At 34.3% G+C, this 26,013-nt stretch overlaps 1 protein-coding gene across 1 annotated transcript in view; it reads right to left on the reverse strand.

Annotated features, from left to right (window-relative positions):
- Nucleotides 1-15: 15 nt before the first annotated feature.
- Nucleotides 16-26,013, reverse strand: part of LEMD3 (LEM domain containing 3) — a 59,441-nt gene continuing 33,443 nt past the window's right edge. The window contains exons 5-13 of the mRNA XM_019732462.2: nt 12,219-12,298; nt 11,984-12,129; nt 10,974-11,075; nt 10,766-10,868; nt 9,470-9,648; nt 3,974-4,055; nt 2,161-2,266; nt 1,995-2,073; nt 16-1,770 (exon numbers count right to left, since the gene is read on the reverse strand). Coding sequence (XP_019588021.2) covers nt 1,607-1,770; nt 1,995-2,073; nt 2,161-2,266; nt 3,974-4,055; nt 9,470-9,648; nt 10,766-10,868; nt 10,974-11,075; nt 11,984-12,129; nt 12,219-12,298 — 1,041 coding nt within the window. The 3' untranslated portion in view covers nt 16-1,606. The remainder of the gene's footprint in view (nt 1,771-1,994; nt 2,074-2,160; nt 2,267-3,973; nt 4,056-9,469; nt 9,649-10,765; nt 10,869-10,973; nt 11,076-11,983; nt 12,130-12,218; nt 12,299-26,013) is intronic.

A 26,013-nucleotide genomic window follows, 5' to 3' on the forward strand; every position in this document is an offset into this window, starting at 1 on the left:
GCATCTGAGACAAACTGAGAATTTAAAATTTATTCTCTTCAGATAACAAATCATTTTTTTATTCTTCATAAACATGGTGCCCACAAAAGCACATAGGTAAGGCACAATAGGGTTTTCTGTTACAGAACAGTGTGCATCATGTTTACTTAACCAGAAAACGTGCATTATCTGTGCAAGTTCATGCTGCAAACCCAACATATATACAATCAAAACCAAAAAGGAAACTAAGCTTTAAACAAAATCAAAATTGGTACAATGCCAGCTGTTTCACATATTCATTTGGACTGACAATGATATATCGACAGGTTATTTTTTTAAAAGCCAGTTGTTACAAGTAAACTTTGCTCCACAACTATTTTAATCTGAAATAATAAACAGTAATAAAGTAACTTTACTGAAACAAAGTAAATACCGAGGCACAAAGCAATGGCCACTCGTGCATTTACTATACAAACTTTCATGACCCAAAACTGTAAATATAGTTTTTCAAATACACATTTTGCTGAAACAATGTGCCCTGCTTTAAACTTGACATATAACAGGGGAGCTAACATTTCATTAAATTATAAATAGATTGGAAAATTACTTAATCCCAATGGTATTATATCATAGCCCTAGTATTTATAATAAATACACCTTTTCACAAAATACTTTTCCAATATCTGCCAATTGTTTCTTTATTGCTCACATAAATTTGAATCCATTACAACTGATACCGAAACTTTCACACAAAATCATATTCAAGACATTTTATATAAAACCTATAAAAGATATTTGAAACTTGTATCTAATACTTCCAGGTGTTTGGCTGTTTGATCTATGTGATAGCACAGCCATAGGTATATATATGTGTGTGTATGTATATACATATATGTATACACATATAAATACACACACATATATACATACACACATATATACATGTACATATATATACACATTAGATTATGAATAAAATAGGAAGCTTATTTTACTGCTTTAATGCAGACATACTCACAAAACAAGACTACTTTCGCCACCACCAACATTTATACATATATACATAAGCCAGTTTAAGTACATGTACATCCATTTATATGTAACCACTAAACCCAAATTAGTTGTCCCATGTTCCAGCTGTAGCAAATAAATCTCTTACAAGCAATAGAAACCTAAGGTTAAATTGGGAAATGAACAGTTTTACCATATTAGCCTGTAAGGAACTATGCAGGTGACTGTATACAAAAATTCACAACATTAGTTCACAGGAAATGACAGAAATACAAGCCTCTTCACCATGCTTTTGTGTGGTTATCAAAACACTTCTTGGTGCAAAAATACAACCACCACATCTGAAAATGCTTAATAAAGTCAATGTTCCTCATGCAAAACTCTAAATGCACTGGCTTAACTGAGCTCCAAAAACTGAATGAAACAATTATTTATCTACTCAGCGTTGCTGCCTCACTGCTAAGTCCCTTTGGAACCTTAAGATTTCTGGAACGTTCAAACAGAGCTGTATTCAATAAAAATATTACATACAAAAAGCATTTAAAAAGGAAGACAGGAAGCCAAACAGGAATTTTCCTATTGTAAATAACAGTCCTAGGAGTGGAAGAAAGTCTTTTCAGGAACCTCCTTGAGAATTGGCTAGGCCAGTCCGAAGACGAAGATGAGACATAGAGTTCATATGTTTATTTGATGGCTTCAAGGGAGTGTTGCAAGTAAGAGCTTGGGGAAAGCGATGGTGATATCTATCTAGTCGTAAATATTTTACTGTAACCAATTTCCCTGTTGTAAGATAAAAACAATATTTTAGATCTGTAAGAATGTGCTTAATATTTATAGAAAAACTGTGGTAAAAAAACACATAAATACAAATTGCAAATAAGATCATCTCAAATTATTACTCTAAAAATGTGAACCTAAAATTATTTAACTTAAAATCTGGTCTAGTTTAAATAGTAAGCCATGATATATCTTTTCAAAATGTTTATAATACTCAAATTTCTTACCATCAAACCAAGAGCCATGCAATGCCTTAAAAGCTTTACCAGCATACTCTGGAGACAGACATTTAACATATACACAACCCTGTGATATTAAAAAAAAAAAAAGAATAGTCTTAGTTTAACAGCAACAAATCCAAACTGTAGAATTCAATAGTAAAAGTTACTTTACCTCACGTGAATTTTTGTCTACTGCAATATGAACAATGCCATCATTATCACAGCATTTTTCTAAAATTGCTTCTTGAATTGCCAAATGCCACTGATCCCCTATTTCCCTAAAAATTAATGAAAACAAAAATCAACAACCATGTGCCTACTCAGTAAGAAGTCTTTATTGTGTCTTACAACACATATATCCTACTAGATGGGGACAGTTTAAAAACTACATGTTGTTAAACGTAGTACTAAATAAATGCTTGTTACTAGCAGTAGGCAGATTTTAAAAAATATTAGCATTAGGAAGTCTCAGCTGTTCTCTCACTTTCCAGTATAAGAACGCACAGAGCTGAGGCAATGAAGGATTAGCCTCTCATAACAGAACAAACGTGCGGTCATTTTTATGTTTAAAATCCTACGTACCTATAGTTCTTTCATTTTCTTTCTGCACATGTGTTAATAAGCACTTTATAGTGAGTTGCAGTAAGCTGATAAAAATTATATTATTTTTAACAATATTATCAAATTCACAAATTTAAAGAAAAATGTTAGTAAATACAGTTAAGTCCTCACTTAATATCATCGATAGGTTCTGTGACTTTAAGTGAAACGACATAGAACAAAACCAATTTTACCAGAGGTTAACTGATATAAACAAGAGTTAAGGTCCTACACATACCCTCAACGTAATAACACTGAACGAACATTATTTGAGGACCTCCTATAGTGTATTCTGAGCTTCTCTTCTCCAAAATAATGAGAGTGATACAGGACAAACATTTTGCACAAATAGTCACCTCTCTATGAAGAGAGCTTTAAGATTTCCTGCTGCAGTAATGTGCATGTGTTTTACCTGTAAGATACAGATCGTGGGGGCAAGGCAGCTATACTTTAAACGGTAAGTCTTCATCTTAGGTAATAAAATACGGGCTGGCATTGATTTCCTAACCCCTAAGGTATGAGGTAAGATTCCCAAAAGAGGGATTACCACTTAGCTAATTGTTTCTCTCTCTGCAAAAATGGAGGCTATATGTGTGTATACTGACAGTTCTTCTCCACATTTCTGATTTTGCTGTTACTTATTTGGAATCTCATCATATCAACTATTTCTTGAAATAAATGAGTCATTAGATAGGACTTATGGGTAATTTTTATACGTAAACAATTTCCACTGAGGATTTTTTTAAAAACAGAATTTGTCATATTAAACAGATAAGCAGTCGCCTCTAGGAAGCAAATTCTAAAGATTATTACAGCCCATATGTGAAATATTATGGATTCTAAGACAATAACTTCAGACGGTGCTATTCTCTGAATGCTGTGCTGCTGTAATTACATAGACAGAAAAGTTTCTCAAATACTACATAGACAAATACACAGGGCTTGTAGAAGGGAAGGTATGTACATCTTTGTAGAGAATTTTTACAATTAGAGATTGGAAATTTAAAAATAGCAGATATTTTTTATATCGATTGCCTATTGAGGTAAAGAATGTTGGCAGACATGACTTACACATTTAATAAAGCGTACTGTGTGTCATCATGTGCGCCATTCAATTGACTCAAACATTTACCTGCTGTGGGGATTCACAACAAATACAAAGATTTATGAAAGTTTTACAAATCATTATACATCTGTGTCTTTTGGCCAAATAGTCACTTGGAATATAACAAAAGAGAAGAAAGGAGGAAATCATGATACTTCCATAGTTAGAGATTCAGAAGTAATGGAGATTTTTCAATTGCAGACATAGAATTATAAGAATATCATGCATTTTCAGCCAAATAATCCATATAAAAATTACATGTGCCTCTGATAATACTTACATAACTGGATCAAACATATTTCGGATCTTCAGACATGGTGTCAAACTATTTGGTGGTGAATTTCTTCTATCTAAATGAAATGCTATAAAAAGCAAATTAGTTTTACTATTTGCCAGTGTTCTATTTTGTTGAAAAGTTATTCAGTCATTCAGTTCATTCAAAAAATATTCACTGCATCCTTTTACTCTAAGCCAGACGCCTGGATGCTAAGGTGAGTAAGACAGGGTCACTGGTCTCACCGAGTTTACAGTTTAGTAGGGGAGACAGTGTCATCCAAGAAATAATATTAATAGTTGTGGTAAGTCAAGGAAGAAGAGTACAGAAAGCTGTCAAAGTAACTTAAGCTTAAGTCTGGGAGTATCAGATAACACTTCACCAAGGAAATGAAATTTATGCTGGGACCTAAAGAATAAACAAAAATAGGCAGAGGGAAGAGAGCTGGTAAAAGACATTTCAAGTAAAGATGATAGCTGTACCTAGCCCCTGAGGCAAGGAGGAGCTTGGTCTATTCAAGACAACGGAAAGGTAAACCTGAAGAGGGAGATGTCAGATTATTCAAGGACACATAGGCGCAATTAAAGTATTTAGACATTACCATAACAACACCAGAAAGCCTCTCAAACATTTTAAGTAGAGGAATAATATGATGAGATCTGTCTTCTAAAATTACAAATTTTAAAAATCGACTGTCCTGTGACTCAATTAGATGAAGGCAAAAGTGAATGCAGGGAGACCAGTTAGAAGGTTATTACAGCTGTGTAAGAGGGAAACGATAGTAATGTGGATAAGACAGGCCAACAATGCAGATGGAAATCAGTGGACAGAACTGGGGCATATTTTGGAGTAGATCTGATGAGACTCATTAAAAGACTGCACATGGGGATAAGAGGAGAGTATGGATGACCCCCAGATTTATGGCAGAACCAACTAAGAAGGGGTATCATTAATGAGACAGGAACACTGGAGAAGAGGTCCCTTTGGGGAGAGAAGATACTGAGTTTGTGCACATGTTAAATTTGTGGTGCCTATCTCCTAATACAGAAGGTAAGTATATAGCTGGGTATAAGAATCTGAACACCAGAAGGCAAGACTTAAAGATACAAATTTGAGAGTTATCAACATAGATGTGGTAAATGAAGGTGCAGTATGATGTCATCTAAGGAGACAGGTAAAATGAAAAAAGATGGTCTTGAGAAACTCCAATACCTAGAAGTCCCAGAAATGAAGAAAATCTAGGAAAAAAAAATTTGAAGAAATGGTCAGAGGTAGGAGGAAAACCAGAAGAAAGTGGCATCCCGAAAGCCTAAAGAAGAAAAGTTTCTAGGCAAGCTCAATTGTTAACAGCGCTAAGTAAAACAAGGACAGAAAAGACAAATGTCCACTGCATTTAGTTAGTAATAGGGAAGTTTGAGACCTTTTTCTTGGAATAATGGGCATGGAAAACAGATTGGAATCAGTGAAGAATATAGGATAGTTGAAAAAGTAAAGACAGTGAGTATAGTAAACTGTTTAAACTATTGGCCTGTAAATAGGTAGAGAGACAGGGTGATAGCTACAGGACAACGTAGCATCCAACACTGTTTTAAAGATGAGAGAGACTACAGCATGTTTAAGTGCTGATGAAAAGATGCAATAGAGGCAGGGATTAAAAACACAGCAAGGGAAGATACTACCTGAAAAGTCTCAAGGGAAGGGCTTGGGTCTTTGTTAAATGAGACAGCTGCTCAATTGCAACAGAAGGTCAGGATGAATGTGGATTTGGATAATTTTATGGATCTTGTGGTGGAAATTTGAGGCAGGTACAATCTCATTTCTTCTATTTGAGTCATCAACTGAGAATTAGGAGAAGGGCAAAGGTTTGAAAAGAGGAGAAATCTAAAACTGTTATTGAGTATAACAGAAAAGTGACGTGACTAGTAAAATATGGTTAAGAACATGAAAGTCCGGTAGTGCTGAGGGCCGAATTGAAGTTAACTATTTATGAAGATGCCAGTGAACAAGTTGCATGACTTCCTCCTTCTACGTTCAGCCACTTGCACAGAAATAAGCATAGATAAAAGAGTTTCATCCTTGATTGGAATTTACCAGGGTAAGATGGAGGATAGGTAAAGACTAAAGGGAACTAGCAAGAGAGTGATTGGAAAGATGGATACTGGGAACTAAGATGCATAGGAAAAGAAGTAAAGATAGGAGGAAGGCTGAAGAATTGGAGAAAGTGGGTGCACTGAAGAACTGAGATTCTGGGGATATCAGCAAAGTTGAAAGGATGAGTTTATGGCTAAAGACCAGAGTATATCAATTAAAGACTTCAGAAGGATCTAGGGATAAGAAACGCCTGGGGTGTGATGTTCCCAAACAGTACCTAATATGGGGAGGAGAAATGGTCATTGGACATGGAAAATCTTTGCCAAACCCCAGATCGACAATGTCTGTGAACCTTTAGTACCTTCCAGACTTCTCTAATAGCATAGAGGTTCTGTTCTTAGATGACCTTTTAGCTGCAAGCAATCTAACTTCCTTGAAATTCTAATACTGGACTGGGCCTCCGGGGATGAGCCAGAGAACACAAAAGCATTCACATCACCTTAGTCTAGTCTAGACCCAACTTTCCACAAAATAACAGATTTGGGAGAAACAATTCCTGCCCAATTCTAGTCAAAAAGTAGTCCCACAGATCTAACTGATATTTAAAACAGGTGCTTTGTCTCCCTAAACTCAACTGTAATCAGCTCCTGGGATAAGTAGAAATGCTGTAGTTGGTGAATGAAACATTTCAAATACCTCAGGAATTACCTTTGGATCCTTCAAATGAATGCTGTTTATTCCAAATTCTACATCTGTCAGAAGCATAAATAATGCTCTGGCTGCCCATAAGGTATTGTTTGATTTTTAACTGGTGCTTTAAATTACTTTTAGAAATACTATTACGTAATCACCTAATTTATATATAACTATCTTTTAGTACTTGAAGTAAACATTCAATGGTAGATTACTTAAAAATTACTTGGGAAAAATAATATTAAATGACAACAGCTTGTAGTGGTAGTTAATAGTGGTAGACTATTATAATTATCAACCCTCCAGGCATGTACCTTTTAATTAACCCACCGCATTTATAAAAGGAAAAACATTAACCTTGTTAATAAGTTAAACTATCTTTTTACCTAAGCTACCAAAAGCCCTCAGTATACAGCCATATTTATATAGCACATTTGTGTTCAGATCTATTTAAGTGAAAGCAAAACTTATTTTATGTATTGATATTTTTAAAAAGCTAAATCAGAGTCATTTAGTTATATTTAGATAGACTATACATTTAACGGCATAAAAATATAAATAATGTTAAAACTCAATTCTCTCTGTATTAGAGCTATATGTTCTTAAATGAGGCAAAAGATGTACCACTAACATTAAGGAATATTCCAACAACTTATTAGCCTCCTGTAACAATTATCATTTTGATAAAATTCTTAAAAGAACTCAAATCTCTCTTGCTACAAGTCTATAGACATTTGCTTTACCATCACAACCAACCAGAAACTGAACCAGTATACTTCAAACAAATAGCTACTAGGTGCTACCTTAGGATTTCCTGCCTTCAGGCTAAAATTATCTCAACCATTACAGTTTTTTCTAACTAAGTAATAGGTGTTTGCTAACTAAGTAATAGGTGTTTTATTTACTCTTAATTCCTTTGTAGGTTCAGAAACCCCTAATCACAGTAACTGTTTATCAAGGACTGTCAAGTAAAGGGAGATTAAATTTACTATTCTTTACATGGTCCATTTAGAAATATCCTAATTAAGCTAGATCAGTACTTCGAAACTTGGCATATAGTTTATAAACATTTACTGCCCTGAAACGTTGATGAAATACTAATATAAAAAGTAGCAGGACACTTTCAAAATATTTCAATTCATGTTGAATATTACCACTACTATAACTGACATAAAGTTGTATTTTATTGGGGAGGCCTGTTAGCTCAGTTGGTTAGAGTGCAGTGCCCTTAACAACAGGGTTGCTGGTTTGATCCCCACATGGGCCACTGTGAGCTATGCCCTCCACAACTAGATTAAAACAACTACTTGACTTGGAGCTAATGGGTCCTGGAAAAACACACTTAAATAAAAGTTAAAAAAAAAAAAGTTGTATTTTATCACACTTGAACAGTCCCATCTAAAGAAGATAATAAAGTAAAAATAATAGTCTGACGTTTTAAATTCTAGAATTTATAGAGCATCCAATGTAACACATTTGAAGTAAATTGTACCATTACTAATTTGTAAGGACAATATGGATTATACCTAGGTCAACAAATTGTCTTTAGAGTCATCTTGAAAATCTCACATTTTAAGAATAAAACAAACTACAATGATAAAGAAAAGCACATGAACAAAGTAATGGCCTTTTCTAGAACTTCAAATGCATACATGAGTACCAATTGCTTCTATGAAGACATCAGGCTAAGACTCCATACCCATTTATAATCAGGCACTAAGGGAATCAGATCTGACTGGCTCTGAATTCTCTGGTTCCAGTTTCTTAGGGCCCTTCCGTATGCACCCTTTACAGCAAACAGTGTATTGTTTAGTGTTATCTTTGGCAACATCAAAGCTTCATATTTATGCCATGATTACATAAGCTTATTATTCAAGCTCTTTGAAAGTGAAAATTAGAGGAAAAATGGAGTAATTAAATCTTATTTTATTTCAATTTCAAAATAATTTACTTATCATTCCCATAAACGCTATGTTTAGCAAACATTCATAAATATGTTTTTATCCAACAAGATTAAAAGAAACTCAACTCACTACTAGTCCCGAAATGCACATTATTGAGCATGAGATTTTCATTTTGCATCTAACCATTAGGATCCAAAAACATTTCAGTGAGGTAACAGTTATCACTAGTAGAGGTTTGGGTACATAAGGCAACCAATCATCAAACTCTCCTATATACTTACACATACATATGTTTTGCACCTATGCAAGCATTTAAAACAATATGGATACCCACAAAAGCTACCTGGCATGGGAGATATGCAAGTGGAACATTTCAGTAAGGAATAGGCAAGTAAAAATTAGAAAAAAGAGAGGTTAAAAAGTTATGATTCTACTTATACATGTTTTACACACACATATAAAACATAAGTTATATGTGTCTTATTTGCATAAAGAATTAGGGGAAAAGCATGAAGCTAAATCTATAATAACTAAGTTGCTTTGTCAAGTGAAAGGAAAAAAATCAAAGTAATGTATATAGTATTCTATTACAGTAAAGATAAGCCATTTCAGTTTATGTTAGCCAGTAGAAAAGTGGAATGATATGTAAGATACTAACACTGTATTCGTCTATGGCATGAAACTGGGAGGGGAGCTTTGCCTTCACACACCTTTCAACTGTACTATCTTACTTTAAACAACATAAGACTATTGTAATTGAAAACTATTAGAAAAAAATTTACGCGTGCTTTTTTTGTTGTTTAAGAATACATACCTTGACCTTGCCATACTTTAGAAGGTATTACTAGTATCTTGTCACAGGATGCAGAAGGCTGGATCCACCGCCAAACCAGAAAATCTACACCGCCTAGTCTTCGTGTTTCGGTGCGAACTCTAGACTCGTTAGCAGCAAGGAAGTCAACAGCTCTATCCCAGACTTTCTTCATTTTTTTCCTTTTATGTGAACAAAATGACAAATTTATCATCTTGGATTGTGATCTTTTTCAAATATTAGTAATTGAAGGTAGTGGTTATTGTTAACTCTGGCTGTTCTTATCACTGCTTACAGAGGGTTTTTTTTTATTAACTGTAGGGCCAATTTTAAATAATATTTTACTTTTTAATGTTTTATACTCAAATTTGTGCTAATGATTTCTATTATTAACATTGAAATTTAGTATTCAGATAAGTAGAGGCGGCACGACAGAACTGATCTGTAGACCGACCAAATAAACATATTCATGCCTACATACTCATACATCCATCATATAGTGTTACACAAGCAAGTAGTATTGGAAAAACATTGCCAGGATGTTTCAAGCAAACATACCAATATTTATACAATCCAAAAAGCAATTCTATCTTCCTTGAAGCAATGTTTTGGAAATCTGTACACTTTATTTCAACAATCACACCACTGTTCAAAACACTACTTCAGATCGTCTTCTGGAACTGCCTTTAGAATCTATGGGACTTCCATGTTAACAGCCTTAACACTGGCAAAATTTTCTTAAGTTTTTCAAAAATGATTTAGATGTTTGAATCTCACCTCAGATTTACTGAATTTTGATCTCCAGAGGTGGAGCATAAATATCAGTATTTTTTCCCCAAAAAACCCTCCACTAGTGATCCTGATATGTTGCTAGGGTTAAGAATGCTGCTTTAGCATATGGCATCATCTTTTATTTTCAAGTTCTTCAGTTCTTTATTTAAAAAGCTTTGTTAACAAAATAAAATATTTAAAAACATTACTAGTAAAACATCACTGGCTATTATCTGTCTCTTTCCTTATCAAGAACAAGTTTACAAAAATTAGACAGAGATTGACAACAAAGAATCAACAATGTACTGGGATGAGAATGATTTAGAAATCCAGTTGTCTATTTCACCACTCAAAATCAGGAGGGTATTAGAAGAGGATTTAGAAAGAAAGGAGAGTTTAAAGTACAAAAACAAAGCCTGTACAGTAAAACAGGTCTATTTGAAGAGTCACAACTCTCAATATAATTTTCACAACTACAGAAAACACCAACATTCTGATTTACTTCAATTCATAATGCTTTAAACACACCTGTCATGAGGCTGTATTAAGGAATCTCGCACATGTGGAATAGGCATGTAAGGTTGTAAATCTTTATTTTCCTGGCAAGCTTCATTATGACTTCGTAAAACATCTGAAAATAAACAAATTTACAAATGAATCAATCCCTGGACATCATGTTGTAGTTTATTACATAATGACTCTTCTAGAATAGCTTAGATTTTTACAAATACTATACCTATAATCTTTACCACCATATCATACATCTGCCTTGTTTCCTCTTCCTCTTTTGTCCAGCGATATTTCATGTAACGCAGAACGACACAAACCATCACTACACCTGCAATATTTATACATTTTGTGTTTTAAAAATTGTGGTCAATGGCAATCAATAACATTCATTGAAAAAAAAAAAAAAAAAAATTTATCACAGTTTCTACAATGATTATTTTAACTGCCATAATGGGATAATGGAATGAGCCTTCAAAACAGTGGGTTGAATTAGCTACATAATTAAAACTACACAGAAAAATTTAATATTAAACATAACTCAGAGTTTCACTCTAGAAACATTAACTCATTAACCCATTTAATCACTCTAGAAAACCATTTCTTCCATTATATTGACAACTGAACATTTAAATTTAACTATCGTTTTGAAAACAAAGTAACTGTGTTTCACGCATTTTCCTTTGCAGCATTAAACTACTACTAGAAAAGTGAGTCTCATGAGACTGTAAACATACTACACCTTACTTTTTTAAGTAAATTGTCTTTAAAGGACTTGGACAGGAAAAAAGTCTCCTAAATTACTATTATTAATCAAACAGTCATATAAAATCTAGGAATCTAAATGAAAATTTTAATTCAGGCAAATAATATTTTTCAAATTAAAAATAATTTTAATGAACATAATTTATAATATTTTATTATTTAAAAATTAAGCTTAATTTTTATATTTTCCTGTTCCGTTTTCTGAAGGAGATTTCTATCCATGCACTATACCTGCTTTTTCCTCGACATTCGTATTACAAAGTTTTCTTCCCACCTTCCCTGTTTTCTAAGTTTTTAGATTGATACTGACATTACAAAAACCTTCAATATTATTATACCTTAGTGGAGACTCCTGGATGTGATTCATAATGGCAACTATCACAGAAGTAAATTCTCAATCCTGGCATTTGATGAAACACAGACATAAAAATTCTAGACTACAATGTGATCTTCTTTCTCATCCTAACAACTTACCTAAACATAATAACAATAACCTGTGGGTGACAGTAATAAAAGCTCGTCGAAAACGACACCAGAAAGACATCTGTGGTCTTGTGGATTGTAAAAACTGCACATCAGTTATATTTTTCAATTCTTCCTCAGGGTCATAACCAACACACCTATTTAAAAGTAATTAAGGGAGAGTTTAGAGGCAAAATATACTATTCTTACATTACAAAATGATCAAAGTGGAAATCAAATCCTTTACCTTATTCCAACATCTTTTCCATTTTCGAAAATCCACTGCAATGAGGTGTTAAATATACCTTCATATTCAGGACCTAAATCCTAATAAGTAAAACAGAGAACATAATTAACTATACTTAACAATTCACATTCACTTGACTCTACATGTAAACTGCCCTATAATTAACATACTTTATATAACACTTTAAACTATATAGTATAACAAAACTGTATTATTCATTACAGAAAAATAAAAGGAAAAAAAGTCATTTCCTTAATACCTTAAGATAACCACTATTAATATTCTGCTATGTTCTCTTTTTGGTTTTTACATTTACAGATCTGGGTTGGGTTTTTCAAAATTTGTTTTTGAAGTATCATCATAAGAATGAATTAGCTACGTTTTTTTAAGGAACACTATTTTTTCAGCTTAAAAATGTATTTTTAAATTAGTTTCAGGTGTATAAAACAAAAATGTAATAGATATTTACACCCCTCACAAAGTGATCGCTCCCTCCCGCAATCTACCACCCCTCTGACATCGTATAGCTGTTACAATTCCATTGACTCTATTTCCTATGCTGTACTCCATATCCTGTGACTACATATATATTAAATTATAGTTGACATTCAGTAATATTCAGCTTCAGGGGTACAGCGCAGTGGTCAGGCATCTACACCATCCCTGAAGTTGTCTCCCTAATAAGACAAGTGTTCATCGGATATCCTACAAAATCTTTACAACATTATTGATTATATAGAACACTATTTTTAGATGAACAAATTACAAGTTATTCAGACTTGACTGTTTCACAGACATTTTCTCAACAAGTGAATGAAGTAAGCCAATAAACTCAAGAAAAACAACTAACTATATTACCAAAGATAAAATTCAAGCTTTCAACTGATAAGTAGAATTTTGAAAAACTTGCATCCATTACTATAGCTTCACAATACTTGAAAACCTTTGCAATGAGATTGATGTGATATTACTGAATATGATTTCTGGGTGCAGCATATGACGTGTAATCAAATGTGTCAATATTTGGAAGACCTGCATAACCAGTAAATTAATATTTTCCAAATGATCAATGCATGAGCTATAAAACATTGCATGGGTAAAAGATTTATTCTAGTGCAAAACAGACCCCAGAACTTTAGAGACTATGAAAAAGTTCAGTGATATGATTTCAAATTCTATATTGTGACTAATCATTAAGAAACTACTACTTGTAGAGTTTTAGTGTGGTATCAAAGAATATCTACAATTGTCTTAAAGTGCTTTTCCCTGTTTTGACTACATATCTGTGTAAGGATAATTTTTATTGATATACTTCAACCAAAACACCATCACAACAGATTGAATGCAGAAGCACATATGAGAATCTAGGTGCCTTTTATTAAGCTAAACATTAAAGTGCTTTGCAAAAATGTAAAACAATGCTACTTCTCACTAAACTTTTTATTTTGGAAAATAGTTATTCTTCATAAAAATACATCACATTAACAAATAATGAAGTAAGCCAGTAAACTCAGTAACTTCATTATTCTTACCTTAAGTAAATTTATATTTTTTATTTTAATTTCTAGCATGGTAAATGTATATCTAAATATGTGCGTGGGCGCGCGCGCGCGCGCGTGTGTGTGTGTTTATCTCCCACAAACAAAAGCCATTTAGGGTCTTCAGTAATTTTAGGAGTGCGAAAGGGTCCTGAAACCAGAGTTTAAAAACTGCTGTATGTACCGTGTTTCCCCGAAAGTAAGATCTAGCTGGAGCATCAGCTCTAATGCATCTTTTGGAGCAAAAATTAACATAAGACCCAGTATTATATTAATTATATTATATATATTATAAAGGCTCGGTCTTATACTAAAATAAGACCTGGTATGATATGATATGATATATGATATATGACATATGATATGATATGACATTATATAAGACCGGGTCTTATTTTACTATATTACTTATAGTAAAATAAGACCCGTTCTTATATTAATTTTTGCTGCAAAAGATGCATTAGAGCTGATTGTCCAGCTAGGTCTTATTTTCGGGGAAACACGGTAGCTATTGCATCTTATCAAAAGATTCTTATACAACATTGGACATTACAAGGTTTTCATTTGATCAGTACAATTTACTTCATAATATGAAATTGGTAAGTAATTTTAATATATCAAATTTGATAATGTAATAAAAAGTTTTATGAAGCAGAACTAATCCTGCTAGGCATTATTACTTATGTTTAACTACTACCAGGATTTTTCAGATGGTGAAGATAACTACAGGCTATCTGCTATTAAAAATTTAAAAAGTGTGAACATTTCAGCATTATTTATTAACATCAAAAAAATTGGTATGCAATATAAATATTTAGTAACTGAGAAATGGTTATATATGAGATCATTTCAATGAGATATTATGAATTCAGAAATAATCATGCTGAGAGCTAAATAGCTATATGTTTAAAACAGTAAAATTACAATATTGAATTTATATATATTTATAACTATAAGAGATATGGACTCATGAGTAAAAACTAGAAAAGAATGATAAAAGGTATTTTTGTTTAAGTTTTAACATTGCTTTAAAATGTTATACAATACAATTTTACAAAAATAATTTCAGGAAATTACTGTTTTGTATAAATATACTACTAGAAATCACTTTGTGTATAACTAAAAATCAAACAGAATTCATATTCACTTGCTCTAAAATTAGAGAAGATAAAAGCTCTCATGAATGAGCATCAAGAGAACATACTTCTGATTACACTGCATGAATTAGGGTTAGATAAAGCATAAGCTAGTCGTCCGCCTTATCCTTGGTTTTGCTTTCCTTGGTTTCAGTTACCTGTGGTCAATCACAGTCCAAAAATATTAAGTAGAAAATTCCAGAAATAAATAATTCAATAAACAATTCATAAGTTTTAAATTGCCTGCCATTCTGAGTAGTGTGATAAAATCTCAGTGTCCCCAGTCTGCCCCACCCAGGATGTGAATCATCGTTTTGTCCAGAGTATTTGTACTATATACACTCCCCACCATTAGACACTTAGTAGCCTTTTCATTTATCAGATCTGCTGTCATGGTTTCACACTGGTTGTGCTCAAGTAACCCTTATTTTACTTAATAATGGCCCTAAAGCGTAAGAGTAGTGATGCTAGCTAGCAATTTGAATGTGCCAAAGAGAAGCCGTGAAGTGTTTTCTTTAAGTGAAAAGGTGAAAGTTCTTGACTTAATATGGGAAGACAAAAAACTGTATGCTGAGGTTGTTAAGCTCTACACTAAGAACAAATATTCTAACTATGAAATTGTGAAGGAAAAATAAATATATGCTAGTTTTACCATCACACCTCAAACTGCAAAAGTGATGCCACAGTGCATAAGATGGGCTTAGTAAGATGGAAAGGCATTCGATTTGTGGGTGAAAGATGCGAACAGAAAAGGTCTCACTGATGGCAACATATTGAGCCTGAAAGCATCGAATCTATAGGAAGACTTCAGCAAGGGATGCCCTGAAAGAGTGACTACATCCACCTAACTTTTATTACAGTACATTGTTATAATTGTTCTATTTTATTACTAGTTATTGTTGTTACTCTCTTATTGTCCTTAATTTATAAATTAAGCTTTATCGTAGGTATGTATGCAAAGGAAAAAACATTGTATATATAGAGTTCAGAAGTACCCGAGGTTACCGGCATCCACTTGGGGTCTTGGACCATATCCCCTGTACATGAGGGGCCAGTACTGTATACAGGACTTTCAAAACCCACAAAGCAGGGTTAATATGGGTTATGCACAGAGGTGCAGACATTGCATTGATTCTTCTTTGTAATGCATAGGTTTTTAAAAAGGATTTTGTACTCACTGAGTTCCTTTCAAAGACTTAATCCTTTAAATACACAGACACTATAGCAAACTTCAAAGATAAATTTTAAAAATCAATGAAATATATATGCTACATTTACCTGTATTTGTATATATGTATTTCAGCTTGTATTACTACAATGAGAATATTATGACATCTTTGCATTACTATATAAAACTTTGAAAGCTAGACTATAAACACAAGTTTCAAATAATCTAAAACAAATAAATTTCCAAGTTTACTAGTTGTATATTTTAAACATAAAAATTTTCGAAGTCTGAAGCTATTATGATTGTCTTCATTAATTGTCCATAAAAATGCATATAATGGTTCAAATTAACAAAGACACCCACTCTAATAAGCTGAGCATATGGAGGAACAACGAGCTTAAAATTTCTAATTATAAAATAAGGCTAAAGGGTATCGATTGTTATTTTCCCATTTTCTGTTTTCCTTTCCCATGTTAATACCACTTGATATCCACTCACTATCTGTAATACAATAGAACCATAGAAAATTCATTTATAAGTACATATTTTCAAAAACCAATTGATAATTTATTTAAAACCTCATTAAAGATTTAACAGGGTGTTGAGGTCTTAAATAGGCCATTACTTCCACAAATATTCTACACAGTCCATAGAGTTCTACAGTATTATAAAATTGAATTTTTGCAGAAGTTAAGGTTTAATTTTTTCTGACTTATGCTAAACACTTTATGCTCATTATAGCATACACAGCATCTACTTTAAAAGTCTAAGTGTTTTATTATGCTGTTTTTGTAACCACCTGGAAAACTGTAAGTAAGACAGGGGTAGGCCAACTTTTTCAATAAAACGCCAAAGTAAATATTTAAGCTTTGTAGCCATATACATTTCTGGTCTCTGTCACTTTTTTTTTTTTTTAAAGCAACCTTTGAAAACATAAAAGCACAGCTAGCAGGCCATACCAAAACAGGCCCACAGGTTATCGTTTGCCAGCCTCTGTAGTAAGGCATTTCTGCCTCATAAAACACCCAGTTTCTAATCACTGATGACAAAAATCAGGAGGAAACTAAGTTTTTAATTTTTAAAGCAGGACTATTATTATTACTACTTATTACTATTTACTTATAGGCAATAGCTCAGTCAACATACTGCTGACTACTTCATATCAATCTTTCTAAATTCAAAGCATGTTTTTTCCCAAATCTTTAACAAATCTATTTTAATACATTATGTGTATTAAAATTCCCAATTCCAAATTTACCTTATTTTCAAAATAACTGGCCAAAAACGTGTATTTTAAAACTCATGTCAGATGCTTTGAATTTGGACTACAGTTTCAAAGTACAAAAATAATACTCTTTCTGTAAAAGACTCAGCTCATTAAAAATAAAGCAACAAAACATTAGTAAAAAGGGAAAAAACACTGGTATAGGGAGAATACAAGCAAAAATTAAAAACCTACTGGGGACAGTTCACAAAGTAGATAACTTACATGGTAATAATAGCTATGTGGCCTCCCAGATATTGAATATTCTGATTAATTTTGAGGTGATATATGATATACATCAGACGCTACCTTTCAAATTAATTATGACACACAGAAATCAAGACAATAGTGAATATGATTTAATTCTTGATGATTCAGTGGGAACTTGATCTTTCACCTCCAGGAATAATGGAAAGTACAGTCCTTAGAATCAAGCAGGCCTGGGATCAAATCATGACTTCCTTTTTGACTAGCTACTGTATAGCCTTCAGTGGGGACAAGGGAAAAATTATGTCATTTATGCAGATGCATCTACTTGGATCACTTCATCAGATCCTAACCCATATTCAGTCAATCCCTTGTCCACCCAACAGATGGAGTTAGGGGTTATGAAGCCAGTCCTTCTATCTAAGAAGCAGAACAGTATGGTGAGAAGAGCAAGTACTTTGATTCTATTCCCAGTTCCGTCACTTACTAGCTGGATGACTGAATCACTAAACCCCTCAAAGCTTTAGTTTCTTTATAAAGCGGGTCTAAGCCACCTACCTTGCTGTATCATTGTGATATTAAGAGGTAACATACAGAAAGTACTAACATAAATTATACATTAAGTCCTCACAACGCCATCATTAGGTTCTGTGACTTCAGGTGAAATCACATATAACAAACCAAGTTTATGACAGGCTAACTGATATAAACAAGAGTTAAGTTCCTACAGCATCTCACCAACTTGATAACAAAATGACATTGAATGAAACAACATTATTCCAGGACCTGTTGTACTTTTAAATTATAATTATTATGAAACGTCTCCCTCATTTCATTTCTCAGCATACTTATTTTTCCATGAAGACTCAATTTTATTCAATTTTATTAGCAGTGATTAGCATTCCAACTTGGCATACTTGTAAATACCTTCTTTCCCACTTTTCTTCACAAATCTTAAAGATAGTCATTGTTTTAAAAATTAAACGGGTTTTAAAAGCAACCTATGAAATGAACCACCATTTATTACAACATTCTATTGGAAAGTTATCATACAAAGCTCCCACCACATAACTTAAAGCCTGTCTTTTCATGAAAATATAATGCTATGTATTTCCGAAGTGTTCCACCAGAGGGACCTCTTAACTTTTCACAAATCAAGACAAGCTTTCAGTCTCAAAAAATTGATGAATAAAAAGCTCAAGAAAAACACTGGGGGTGTTAGAAAAACAGTAGTTAAATTATTTAAATTAACTGTTATGTTTATTTAAATTTCCTTTGAGGGAGAAAGTAGAAATAAAATAAGAGTGGAATGTAAAGAATCAAATTCAAGAAAACAAAATTTTACTGAGGCTTACTTCATTCACTCATTTTATTCCATCAAACATTTACTAATACTGTGCTTAAAATGCACTGGATGTTGGGGGAAATACCTACAGGAGTTCTACACATTCTTTGGTTCATTTACTCCTGAATGCAAAAACCTGACTGTGTTGCTGGTGAAATCACACGACAAATACATGAAATGTACATCAGATCTCTCTCCATAGCACAAAGTCTACAGTATACCTATTAGCGTCACTGTTTCATACCAGCTTTGTAATGAGGTTCTTCCATATTTATGCTAGAACTTAGATAACATAAAATAGCCAATTTTGGCTAGACTATACTAAATCTATATTCCAAATTAGAAAGTAATTTGGCAACATATATCAGAAATATTAGCAAAAGTTCATGCTCTTTGAAAAACCAATTTCCTTTCTAGGAGTATTTCCTAAGGAAATGATCAGAAAAAAACAAATACTATATGCAAAGATTAGAGTGCTTTCATAATACTGAAAAACCACAAACTAATACAATATGATACAATCCTATAAAGAAATATTATCCAGTGATTTAAAAAAAGTTTTTAAAAACCTGCATAATGACACAGGAAAATGCTCATAACTTCAAGATAAAAATATTTATATATATACTGACACTAATTTTAAGGGAAAAAATATGACTAGAGAAAAATGGACCAAAATGAGTGGTTAACCTTGGTGAATTTCAAATGCTGTTTTTCCTTTTATTTGCTCTATGACTTAAACCATAAGCATGAGTTAGAGTTATATTGAAAAAAACAAGTGTTATTAAAAATAGTACTTAAAAGCTTTTATAGAGACTTTAAAACTTTATTTTTTGGGGGAAATTCCTCTTTTGTGTTCTTTTAGTGGCAGTCCAAACTGCATCTTTCGTGGTGACAAGCCATACCAGGTCTTTTTTACAACATTTGAAAAACAAAATGGGATTCCAAAAAGAAAAGGTTAACACACACACACACACACACACACACACTTATATCCTAAATATAAAAGCATATTGCCATGCTATACAAAATAACTACTGAAGAAATAGAATTGATCAATCCAAAATCTTTCATAAATGCATGTTATAAATTCTACAGAATCTAACAAAAAAGAAATCATATCCAATTAGAAACATGCAATAATTCCTGGAAAAAGATATGAAAATCTTTTAAGACTGAAATTCATTAATATCATTTTTTTAATTTAATACAAGCAGTTCCCATCTCAGCTCACGCCTGGGTGCTTTCAGTAACTTCTTTGCTGTCAGTCTTTAGTACAACTAATCTCTTGTACCCAAAGTCGCCTGCCTTAGACATCAACTTGTCCCAACCCTGATTCTGTGTCCCGTCTTTTTACCTCATTCTATTGCTGATCCACAGCTGTGATCAAACGGTTGCAGGAGGTTAGTCATCCTTCCGCACCAACCCCAGCCTCCTCCTCGGCTCACTGTCAGGCTAACTGCTCAATCAAGCCTCGTCCTGTCCCCAAGCCCTAACCCCACCATCCTTTTAGTCCTTCAAATATAGTATGCAGTAGATTTTAAGAGTCTCATGGTTCTTCCAAAATGTGTATTAATCTTGCTGCAGGAATTTATGGCCAACACATATCTTTGCCATCACCTAAGAGATTTAATTGGGGAAAAAAAAAGAGAGAAAGCAGGGAGGAAGCATTGGTTGGGATCAATTTTTCCTACTACCAGAAGTAAAAAGACTTTCAATTTTCAAGTATCTCATCAGGAAACGCTTGCTTGCTTTGGATTCCCACATGCTATGCCCTCCTCCTGGAATATTTTATTCTATGTCCCCTTTGACCTACTCAATCCAATCCCTGCTTTGCCCACCTCCACAACCCATCTAGCAATCGTTCTTCGTCCCTTAAGGTAGAGCCCGCCCAAGAATCATAACCCCTCCTTCTTTAAGATCTTTTTGGATCCTGATTCTTTGGCTCTCCAATATTAGCTATTACATTGTCCACAAATTTGTCTGTTATCTTGGTCAAAACTGAAAACAAAGAAAAAAACAAGGTTGAAAGACAAATTCTGTAGTATGTTATATAGGAACCTGTGTCCAGGTAACACTGTTTTAATTAGGTAGGAAACACAGAAAAAGAAATAAAAAACATACTGGGAAGCTACTATAACCATCAGGCACTAAGTTAGGTACTTTAATATACTCACTTAAGTCTCCCAACACATCTGATGGGAATTAATATGACTCCCACTTTCACACTCAGAAACAATACAGTAAATTGAAGGGACTTTATCAAGACACACAGCTTCTACTGACAGTGCTACAATCTGAACCCACATCTAATCTCCATCACATTACAGTGTCTTAACATCTTTTGGCTATCTATTAACATGTAAGTCAGGACTAAGTTAAAATCTGAGTCCACAGTTCTCTTTTCTGATAAGCATATCAAAGGAGATTACCAACAAAACCTTGATGGAAGCCTTAGAACTATACTACATTCTAAATTTTTTTAAAAAGGGAGGGAGGGGGATGATTCTGTCTGATGACAGAATAGGAAGTCCCAGATCCGCCTTCCCCAATGGAGACAGAAATTCGACAACACACAGACCAATTCCCTTTGTAGCAAGTTCAGAAATCAGCTAAGAGGGTCCTGCACCCCAAGCAGGCCTGAAACTAGCTGCATGGGAGCCCGTAGGAAAATTTGTAGCACTCACACACCTGACACAGTATGGTGCAGTCGAGGGAAAATTCCCAATTCGTGGATTCTCCTTGAGGACGGAAAGAGAAGACTGGAACATACGTCTAATGTTCAGACTTTTCAGGACGCTACCAGTGTGACTGATTTCAGTCCTGCCTGAATCTAGGCACTGACAAATAAGGGCACCTCGCTGGTGGCCACCGAGAGCAAAGGCAATGAACGGTTTAAAGTAGCACACACTCACTCACCATTGCCCCGCCCCGCAGCTCAGTGTAGAATGAGTGGGAGAAATTCCCCAACTCCTCATCTCTCTCTGAGGAAGGGAAGAGTTGGAGCGCGCGTCCAATGTTGCAGTTTCTCAGGGAGCTGCCCCAGGGACTGATGTCTGTAGCACCTCCCTCAGAGCACTGACAAGACCCAACATAGTCTATATGCTTGAAGGCTGCTGAGAACACACCAGAGCTGGACAGCTTGCTGCTGCTCCAGAGGACCTGCAGTACAGCAGACAGGCACCAGAGGGAGCAAAGAGTTACAAGCTCCTGAGAAAAGAAACCTGCAAAAACTCTCGAGCTGGCAATTTATACCCGCAAGTCCAGACAAGATGCATCCACAGGACAGGTTTGGGAGGACACCAGAATCTCTCTCTGAGCTCACTGTTGAAGGTCTTCCCCTGCATGAAGATAGTCCATAAAGATGGCGAGATGTGGCTGTGTTTTCAAGTGCATACATCCCAACCCATAGTAACAAGGCATGCGAAGAAAGCAAGGAAATGCGGCCCAACTAAAGGAACAAAATAAATCTCCAGAAACTGACCCTAAAGGAAATGAATATGAACCACCTGATAAAAAAAATTCAAAATCACTGTCACAAATATGTTCTACGAGCTCAGGAAAACAATCATGAATAAAATGAGAATATCAATAAAGAGAAAACATTTTAAAAAATGGAAAGTTTGAAGCTGAAAAATACAATTTAACTAAATTGAAAACTTCACTAGATGGGTTCAACAGCATACTTAATCAAGCAGAAGAAAGAATCAAGAAATTCAAAGACATCATTTGAAATTATCCAGTCAGAGGAACAAAAAAGAACAAACAATAAAGAGTGAAGGAAGCTTATGGAACCTTCTGGGACATCATCAATCAGATCAATATATGCATTATGGAAGTCCCAAAAGGAGAAGAAAGGGGGTGAAAATATATTTGAAGAAATAATGAATGAAAACTTCCCAAATCTTGGGAAAGAATGGGACATTCAGATTCAAGAAGCCCAACAGCCTCTTATGGGATACCACAAAAGCAGCACTAAGAAGTTTATGGTGGTAAACGCGTACATTAAAAAAGAAAAAAGCTCAAATAAACAACCCAATTTTACACCTCAAGAAACTAGAAAAAGAACAAACTAAGCCCAACATTAGCAGAAGAAATAATAAAGATCAGAGCAAAAATAAACAAAATAGAGAAAACGAAATCAATGAAACAAAGAGTTGGTTTTTTGAAAAGATCAAAAAAATTAGCAAGCCCTTAGCTAAGAAAAAGAGAAGGTTCAAATAAATAAAATAAAAAATTAAAGAGAATGTTACGAGTGATATCCCAGAAATAGAAAGGATCAGAAGAGACTACTATGAACAATTACTCACCAACAAATTGGATAATCTAGAAGAAATGGATACATTCTTAGAAACATAAACTACCGATACTGAATCACAAAGAAATACAAAACCTGAACAAACCTGTAATTAGTAAGGAGATAGAACCAGTCATCAAAAATCTCCCAAAACAATAAAGTCCAGAACTCAACGACTGCACTGGACAACTCGACCAAACATTTAAATAAGAATTAACACTAGCCTTTCTCAAATTCTTCCCAAAAATTCAAGAGGAGGGAACACCTCCACAGTCATTTTATGAAGCCAGCATTAGTCTGATACCAAAGCCAAACAAAGACACTACAAGAAGTACAGACCAATATCCGTGAAATATAAATGCAAAAAATCCTCAACAAAATATAAACAAACCAAATTCAACAGCACATTACAAAATCATACACCATGACCAAGTGGGATTTGTTCCTGAAATGCAAAGATGGCCCAACAATTTTGAGTAAGAACAAATAAAACTAGAGGCCTCACACATCCTGACTTCCAAACATATCACAAAGCTATAGTAATCAAAACAGTATGATAGTGCTAGTATAAAGACAGACACAGGGCCGGCCCGGTGGCTCAGGCGGTTAGAGCTCCATGCTCCTATCTCCGAAGGCTGCCGGTTCGATTCCCACATGGGTCAGTGGGCTCTCAACAACAAGGTTGTCAGTTCAATTCCTCGACTCCCGCAAGGGATGGTGGGCAGCGCCCCTGCAACTAAAATTGAACACGGCACCTTGAGTTGAGCTCAGTTGGTTGGAGCACATCCTCAACCACAAGGTTGCCAGTTTGATTCCTCGACTCCCGCAAGAGATGGTGGGCTGCACCTCCTGCAACTAGTAACAGCAACTGGACCTGGAGCTGAGCTGCGCCCTCCACAACTAAGATTGAAAGGACAACAACTTGACTTGGAAAAAAGTCCTGGACGTACACACTGTTCCCCAATAAAGTCCTGTTCCCCTTCCCCAATAAAATCTTAAAAAAAAAAAAAAAGACAGACACATAGACCAATGGAAGAAAATAGAGAAATTCATGCACACATAAGTCAACTGATTTTGACAATGGTGCTAAGAACACACAATTGGAAAAGGACCGTCTCTTCCACAATTAGTGTTAAAAACAATTAGATTTCCACATGTAAATAAATGAAATTGGACCCTTATTTTACACTATATACAAAAATAAACACAAAGCAGATTAAAGACTTAAACCTAAGACATGAAACCATAAAACTCCTAGAATATACAGGGAGAAAGCTTCATGACATTGGTCTTGGCAGTGATTTTTCTGGACGTGACACCAAAAGCACAAACAACAAAAGCAAAAACAGACAAGTAGGACTATATATCAAACTAAAGAGCTTCTGCACAGTGAAGGAAAGAATCAACAAAAGACAACCTACAGAATGGGAAAAGATATTTGCAAACCGTATATCTGATAAGGGTTAACAACCAAAATAAATAAGGAACTCCTACAACTCGAAACAAAAAAATCAAAAAACATGATTTAAAAATGGGAAAGGACTTGAATAAACATTTCTCTAAAGAAGACATACAAATGCCCAATAGGTAAATTAAAAGATGCTCAACATCACTGATCATCAGGAAAATGCAAGTTAAAACCACGGTGAGATATCACCTTATAACTATTAGCCTGGTGGCCTTTATTAAAAAACAAGTGTTTTCAAGGATGTGGAGAAAAGGGAACACTTGGAAATTATTGGTGGGAATGTAAAATGGTGTAGCCACTATGGAAATCAGTATGGAGGTTCCTAAAAAAAGTTAAAAATAGAACTATCATATGACCCAGCAATCCCACTTCTGGGTATTTATCCAAAAGAATTGAAAACAGGGTTTAAGAGACATTTGCACCCGCATTTGCACCGCAGCATTACTCATAATAGCCAAAAAGTGGAAACAACCTAAATGTCTACCCACAGAGCAATGTATAAAGAAAATGTGGTTTACACACACACACACACACACACACACACACACACAGGAATATTATTCAGCATTACAAAAAGGAAATCCTGCCATATGTTACCACATGGATGAACCCTGAGGACACATTAAGCCGGTCACAAAAGGCAAATACTGCATGATTCCATTTATATGAGGAATACACTGTAGTCACAGTCATAGAAACAGAAAGTGAAATGGTGGCCAGGGACTGGAAGGAGGGGGAAATGAATAACTGCTGTGTAATGTGTATAGGATTCACATTACAAGATGAAAAAGTTCTAGAGATCTTAAGTACAACGTGATGCATATAGTTAAAATACTGTACCGTACACTTAAAACTTTGTCAATAGGGTAGATCTCATGTTATGTGTTTTTTATCACAATAAAAAAAGGGGGAAATGAAGTTTGTATGACATGACATATTCACAATGAACCCTTGCCAGCTTCTAGGGATCAGCATTTCCACTGCAAGTACTCACATCTTTATGAAATTATCTTTATAGAACTGGACTGAAATCAAGCTCATCAGTATGGTTTTCAAAATCCACTCTCTTCTTTTTGGAAATCAGAATGACACTTGTCCATCTTAACCTTCAAGTACCTTTCCTCTCATCTAGGATTTCCTAAAGATTGCTAACAGTGGTTTATAAAATTCATCTGCAAGTTCTCTTAGTACACTGAGATGAAATTTATCTAGGGCACAAGATTTGAAGTAAATGACAATGGATAGACGATACTTGCTTTCTGACATGCTACTTACCTATCTCAATTTCTCTCTCACCGCTGTTGTTTTGTTTCCTTTATAAATTAATGTGCATTCTCTCATAGAGAATGCTTCAAAGCAAAATAGAACAAAA

This window comes from Rhinolophus sinicus, linkage group LG02, assembly GCF_036562045.2.
Source record: "Rhinolophus sinicus isolate RSC01 linkage group LG02, ASM3656204v1, whole genome shotgun sequence".
Classification (NCBI taxonomy): domain Eukaryota; kingdom Metazoa; phylum Chordata; class Mammalia; order Chiroptera; family Rhinolophidae; genus Rhinolophus; species Rhinolophus sinicus.